The sequence below is a fragment of the Calidris pugnax genome, unplaced genomic scaffold, assembly GCF_001431845.1.
Source record: "Calidris pugnax isolate Ruff unplaced genomic scaffold, ASM143184v1 scaffold719, whole genome shotgun sequence".
NCBI lineage: Eukaryota > Metazoa > Chordata > Aves > Charadriiformes > Scolopacidae > Calidris > Calidris pugnax.
Window position 1 is genome coordinate 4,936 of NW_015091396.1, and position 7,410 is coordinate 12,345.

General features: G+C 61.9%; 1 protein-coding gene across 1 annotated transcript in view; it reads right to left on the bottom strand.

The window, feature by feature from the left end:
- The window catches only part of LOC106899525 (intercellular adhesion molecule 5-like), a gene marked incomplete at its 5' end in the record, with an annotated part of 19,842 nt that overhangs the window by 4,238 nt on the left and 8,194 nt on the right, over window positions 1–7,410 (bottom strand). Inside the window, 8 exons of the mRNA XM_014961401.1 lie at window positions 4–101; window positions 2,253–2,495; window positions 2,584–2,826; window positions 2,941–3,088; window positions 3,277–3,407; window positions 3,487–3,765; window positions 5,810–6,121; window positions 7,121–7,408. Coding sequence (XP_014816887.1) covers window positions 4–101; window positions 2,253–2,495; window positions 2,584–2,826; window positions 2,941–3,088; window positions 3,277–3,407; window positions 3,487–3,765; window positions 5,810–6,121; window positions 7,121–7,408 — 1,742 coding nt within the window. The remainder of the gene's footprint in view (window positions 1–3; window positions 102–2,252; window positions 2,496–2,583; window positions 2,827–2,940; window positions 3,089–3,276; window positions 3,408–3,486; window positions 3,766–5,809; window positions 6,122–7,120; window positions 7,409–7,410) is intronic.

Genomic DNA, 7,410 nt, shown 5'->3' on the forward strand with positions numbered 1-7,410 from the left:
GGGGGGGGGGTTGCCGCTGGCGGCGCAGGCCAACTCCGCCGGGGTCCCCTCCACCCACAGCCGCCGCGCCGGGCACCCCGACTCCCCGATACTGGGTTCATCTGGAAAACGGGGAGGGATGTGGCATGAGGTGGGGGGGTACCGGGTGCCATTTGGGGCATTTTGGGGGTGCAAGGGACCAACCGTCACCCCCTGCTCCCCACCCGGTGCCCACGGGACCGGCACAAAGGCAGACAGGCCTTGGCACCCCTGGCACAGCCCTGGTATTCCCAGTATCACCACAGCATCCCTGGCACAGCTGGAATTCCCACTATGGATAACGGCATCTCTGGCACAGCCAGATCCCCAGCCCATCCCTGGCATCTCCATCCCAACCCTGGCACCACCAGATCCCCATCCCGACCCTGGCATTACCAGATCCCTGTCCTATCCTGGCATCCCCATCACCATCAGATCCCTAATCCCATCCTTGGCATCCCTGGCATCACCAGATCCCCATCCCAACCCTGGCATCCCTGGCACCACCAGATCCCCATCCTGACCACGGCATCACCAGATCCCCGTCCCATCCCTGGCATCACCAGATCTCCGTCCCATTTCTGGCATCACCAGATCTCCGTCCCATCCTGGCATCCCTGGCACTGCCAGATCCCCATCCCATCCCTGGCACCATCAGATCCCCATCCCAACCCTGGTATCACCAGATCCCCATCCCATTTTTGGCATCACCAGGTCTCCATCCCATCCTGGCATCCCTGGCATTGCCAGATCCACTTCCTGACCTCGGTATCACCAGATTGCCCTCCCATTTCTGGCATCACCAGATCCCTATCCCATCCCAACCCTGGCATCACCAGGTGTCCATCCCATCCTGGCATCCCTGGTACCACCAGACCCCAATCCCAACCCTGGCATCACCAGATCCCCATCCCATTTCTGGCATCACCAGGTCTCCATCCCATCCTGGCATCCCTGGCACCTCCAGATCCTCATCCCAACCCTGGCATTTCTGCCACCACCAGATCCTCATCCCAACCCTGACACCACCAGATCTCTGTCCCAACCCTGGCATCACCAGATCTCTGTCCCATCCTGGTACCACCAGCTCCCCATCCCATCCTGGCATCCCTGGCACTGCCAGATCCTCATCCCTGTCCCATCCCTGGCATCACCAGATCCCCATCCCAACCCTGGCATCACCAGATCCCTGTCCCAACCCTAGCATTACCAGACCCCATCCCATCCCTGGCACTGCCAGATCCCCATCCCATCCTGGCATCCCTGGCACCGCCAGATCCCCATCCTGACCACTGCATCACCAGATCTATGTCCCATCCTGGCATCACCAGGTCTCCATCCCATCCCTAGCATCCCTGGCACCACCAGATCCTCATCCCTGTCCTATTCCTGGCATCATCAGATCACCCTCCCATTTCTGGCACCACCAGATCCCCATCCCATCCCTGGTATCACCAGATCCCCATCCCATTTCTGGCACCGCCAGATCCCCATCCCATCCTGGCATCCCTGGCACCGCCAGATCCCCATCCTGACCACTGCATCACCAGATCTATGTCCCATCCTGGCATCACCAGGTCTCCATCCCATCCCTAGCATCCCTGGCACTGCCAGATCCTCATCCCTGTCCTATTCCTGGCATCATCAGATCCCCATCCCAACCCTGGCATCACCAGATCCACATCCATGGCCATCCCTGGCATCACCAGATCCCCCTCCCATTTCTGGCACCACCTGATCCCCATCCCAACCCTGGTATCACCAGATCCCCATCCCATCCTGGCATCCCTGGCCATCCCTGGCACCAACAGACCCCAATTCCATCCCTGGCATCACCAGATCCCTGTCCCATCCCTGTCCCCACCAGATCCCCATCCCAACCCTGGCATCACCAGATCTCTGTCCCATCCTGGCATCACCAGGTCTCCATCCCATCCCTGGCACTTCCAGATCCTCATCCCAACCCTGGCACCACCAGACCCCATCCCGATCCCACCCCTGGCACCACCAGATCCCTGTCCCATCCTGGCATCACCAGATCTATGTCCCATCCTGGCATCCCTGGCACCACCAGATCCTCATCCCTGTCCTATTCCTGGCACCATCAGACCCCAATCCCAACCCTGGCACTACCAGACCCCAATCCCATCCTGGCATCACCAGATCTCTGTCCCATCCCTGGCCCCACCAGATCCCCATCCCGATCCCACCCCTGGCCCCACCAGATGACTCACACTCGACGGTGACCACCACGCTGCGGACGGCCGAGCCGTGCTTGTTGGTGGCCCGGCAGACGTAGCGCCCGGCGTCGGCGCGGCTGACGGCCCGGCTGCCCCGGCTACGGGTGGCACCGCCGTCACGGGCACAACGGGTGCTGGGAGGGGGGTCCCCATCGGCGCGACACCCCAACTCCCTCCGCTCCCCCTCCACCCAGGTACGATGGGCCGGGCAGCCCCTCTCCGTCAGGGTGGGCTCGTCTTGGGGGGACGGGGACAGAAAAGAAGGGTTTTGGTTAGTGCCGGTGCCACCAGGGCGGCCGCGGCGGGAGATGGTGGCACCACTCACACTCCACGCGGACGGTGACCAGCCGGCTCCGTGTCCCCAAGGCGTTGGTGGCGTTGCAGAGGTAGGTGCCAGCACGGGACCGGGTGACCAATTCGGGTTCCCCGGTCCCGACGGTGACGCCGTTGCGGCCGCAGACCACGGTGGGCGCGGGGTTGCCGGTGGCACGGCAGGAGAGGGCTTCCCGCGTCCCCCGTAGCCACGTACGGTTGCCGGGACAATCGGTGGGTGACATTTCGGGCATGTCTGGAAAAGAAGGATGCACCGGGAATGCCGGGAGCAACCGGGAGCACCGGGAGCAACCGGGAGCAACCGGGAGCAACCGGGAATGGCCTCACCCCACCCCGGCGCGGCACTCACAGAGCACGGCGAGCCGGGTGTCCCTCTCCTTTGTCACCACGGCGTCACCGATGGCCAGGCTGGCTCGGCACCCAAATTGTTGCCCATCATCCTCCCGCCGGGCCACCAACCGGAGCTCCAGGGGGGATTCGGGACCCTCGGCCAAGACCCCGCCATATGGCCTCACCCCACCCCGGCGCGGCACTCACAGAGCACGGCGAGCCGGGTGTCCCTCTCCTTTGTCACCACGGCGTCACCGATGGCCAGGCTGGCTCGGCACCCAAATTGTTGCCCATCATCCTCCCGCCGGGCCACCAACCGGAGCTCCAGGGGGGATTCGGGACCCTCGGCCAAGACCCCGCCATCGGCATCACGGAGTTGCAGCCGGACGGCCGGAGGTTCGGCGACACCGGCGCGGCACGTCACCGTCACCTCCTCACCCTCCGGCACCGCCGCCGGGATCAGCTCCAGGATGGGCTCCAGGAAGCCTACAGAAAGGTGTTGAGATTCCCAAATTGATTTTTTTTGGCTCAACCATCCGGTTGTCCCCACCTCCCGGTGCCTTACGGTAGACGTGGAGCTGCCTCCGTGCCGTCCGTGCCGCCGTCGCCACCGCCGCGGTGCAGACCAGCTCCTGGTGCCCCGGGGAGGTGGGTGACAAGATGGTGGTGGCCGTCAACACGTCCCCGGTCGCTGTGATGGTGACGTTGAGGTTCTGCCCTTCCAGGGTGATGGTGAAGTGGACATCCCCCGCCGGGAAGGCGCCGGTGATCCGGCAACTGGCGTTGGCGACGGTGCCGACCTCCAAGATGGTGGGTGCCTGGAGCTGGGGTGGCTCCGGGAGGGCTGTGGGGACACGGTGTCACCGGGACCGTGCCTGGGTGGGGGATTGGGATGGGATGGAGATGAGGATGAGGATGGGATGAGGTTGGAGATGGGATGAGGATGGGAATGGGGATGGGGACTGGGATGAGGATGAGGAGCTGCCGGGAGGGTGTTGTGCCAAGGTGGGAGCTGGGATGGGGATTGGGGTGGGATCTTCATCCCATGATGGGGATGAGGATGAGAATGGAGATGGAATGGAATGGAGACGGGATTGGGATGGGATGGAGATGGGGACGGGGATAGAATGGGGATGGGATGGAGATGGGGATGGGGAAAGATGGGAATGGAGATGAGATGGGATGGGATGGAATGGAGATGGGATTGGAATGGGATGGAGATGGGGATGGGGAAGGAATGGAGACGGGATGGAGATGGGATGGGGATGAGATGGGGACTGGGAAGGGACAGAACGGGGACTGGAATGGGATGGGGATGGAATTAGGATGGGATGGGATGAGGATGGGATGGAGATGGAAATGGGGACGGGATGGAGAGGGGACGGGATGGGGATGGGATTGGGATGGGATTAGGATGGGAGAGGATGGGGATGGGGACTAGGATGGAAATGGGATGGGGATGGGGACAGGACGGGGACTGGGATGGGATGGGGATGGAATTGGGATGGGATGGGATGGCTACTGGGATGGAGATGAGGATGGGGATGGGATGAGGTTGGAGACGGGATGGAGATGGGATGGGGATGAGATGGGGACTGGGAAGGGACAGAACGGGGACTGGAATGGGATGGGGATGGAATTAGGATGGGATGGGATGGATACTGGGATGGAGATGAGGATGGGGATGGGATGGGGTCGGAGATGGGATGGAGATGGGAATGGGGATGGGGACAGGACGGGGACTGGGATGGGATGGGGATGGAATGAGGATGGGATGGAGATGGAAATGGGGACGGGATGGAGATGGGACGGGATGGGGATGGGATTGGGATGGGATTAGGATGGGAGAGGATGGGGATGGGGACTAGGATGGAAATGGGATGGGGATGGGGACAGGACGGGGACTGGGATGGGATAGGGATGGAATTAGGATGGGATGGGATGGATACTGGGATGGAGATGAGGATGGGGATGGGATGGGGTCGGAGATGGGATGGAGATGGGAATGGGGATGGGGACAGGATGGAGATGGGGACTGGGAAGGGACAGGACGGGGACTGGGATGGGGATGGAATTAGGATGGGATGGGATGGATACTGGGATGGAGATGAGGATGGGGACTGGGATGAGGATGGGAATGGGGATGGGAATGGGGACTGGGAAGGGACAGGATGGGGACTGGGATGGGATGGGGATGGAATTAGGATGGGATGGATACTGGGATGCGGATGGGATGGAGATGAGGATGGGATGAAGATGAGGATGAGGATGGGGATGGGATGGGGTTGGAGATGGGATGAGGATGGGAATGGGGATAAAACAGGATGGGGACTGGGATGGAGATGGGATGGGATGGGGATGGGATTGGGATGGGAGAGGTTCAGGATGGGTTTGGGATGAGGATGGGGACAGGGACATGGTGTTGCCGAGCTTCTCCCCATCTCCTTCCACCCACCACGGCAGCCCCCCCCAGCTCCATCACCGGATCCCGATGGCACCGCGAAGGACTCACCGAAAACGGAGAGCTTTATGGGGCCGGCGGCGCGGGCGAAGAGGGGTCCGGGATGGGATGGATACTGGGATGCGGATGGGATGGAGATGAGGATGGGATGAAGATGAGGATGAGGATGGGGATGGGATGGGGTTGGAGATGGGATGAGGATGGGAATGGGGATAAAACAGGATGGGGACTGGGATGGAGATGGGATGGGATGGGGATGGGATGAGGATGGGGATGGGATTGGGATGGGAGAGGTTCAGGATGGGTTTGGGATGAGGATGGGGACAGGGACATGGTGTTGCCGAGCTTCTCCCCATCTCCTTCCACCCCACCACGGCAGCCCCCCCAGCTCCATCACCGGATCCCGCCGGTGCCGTGAAGGACTCACCGAAAACAGAGAGCTTGACGGGGCCGGCGGCGCGGGCGAAGAGGGGTCCGTGTGGCCTGAGGGAGAGCTCGGCGTGGCAAGTGACGTCCTGGCCGTGGTCGCCGGGGCCGGCGGTCAACAGGTGACTGACGGCCACGTTGACGCTCCCCTCGGCGGCCCCAAAACTCTCCGTCCGTAACGTTTCGCTCCCTTTTCTTAACGTCACCGTCAAGTTCCCCACCGGGGCCACCTCCACCACCCGGCACGTCAGGTTCCTGCTCTCCCCCACCGCCACCGGGGCCACCGGTTCCAACACAACCCTCTCCGGCAACCCTGGGAGGAGATGATGGAGGGCCACCACCCATCAATTCATAGAATCATAGAATTGCCCAGGCCGGAAGGGACCTCCAAAGGTCATCTAGTCCGACCTCCCCACAGTCAGCAGGGACACCCCCAACTAGACCAGGTTGCCCCATCGAGCCTCTCCTTGAATATCTCCAGGGATGGGGCCTCAACCACCTCCCTGGGCAACCTGTTCCAGTGCTCCACCACCCTCACAGTCAAGAACTTTCTCCTCATCTCCAACCTAAATCTGCTTTTCTCCAGTTTGAAGCCATTTCCCCTCGTCCTGTCACTGCAGGCCTTTCTAAACAGGTTCTCCCCAACCTTCTTGTAGCCCCCTTCAGATCCTGGAAGCTGCTCTAAGGTCTGCCCGGAGCCTCCTCTTCTCCAGGCTGAACACCCCCAGCTCCCTCAGCCTGTCCTCGGAGCAGAGGTTGCTCCATCCCCCTGATCATCCTCGTGGTCCTCCTCTGGACCCTCTCCATCAGGTCCATGTCCTTCTTATATTGAGGGCTCCAGACCTGCACACAACACTCCAGGTGAGGTCCCACCAGAGCAAAGTGGCAGAATGACCTCTCTGGACCTGCTGGCAACGCTTCTTTTGATGCAGCCCAGGATGGGATTGACCTTCTGGGCTTCAAGTGTCCCCTGCCTGCTCCTGTCCAGCTTCTCCTCCACCACCACCCCCAAATCCCTTTCCTCAGGGCTACTTTCCAATCCCTCACCCCCCAGTCTCTACTGATGGCCAGGATTATTCCAGCCCAGGTGGACTTGCTCGTCTTGAACCTCATGAGGTTCACCTGGACCCACCTCCCCACCCTCTACTGATGGGGAGGATTGTCCCGGCCCAGGTGCAGAACCTCACATTTGCTCTCGTAGAACCTCATGAGGTTCACCTGGGCCCACCTCTCCATCCCCCACCCCCCCCAAAAAAACCACCACCACCACCACGTCACCGTGGTGTCCCACCATCATCACCCCAACACTCACGGTAGACGAGGATGCCGGCGCTGGCGTTGACTTGGGTGGCACCACAACGCCCGTAACACGTAGCGGGGCCGGGGTTCCACCGGGAGACGTTGAGGAGCCGGAAGCTTTGCCAACGGACCCCCCCGGCCCCCAAAATCACCTCCAAGGGGGTGTCCAACCCCAAAGTGACGTTGCCCCCCGGGCAGGCGCTGCGGCTGCAGTTGATGGCCACCGAGCCCCCAAAGGGCACCACGGCCACCCGAGGCCAGGCCCCCACCGTGAACGTGCCCCCGGCGACCCCTACGAGACCC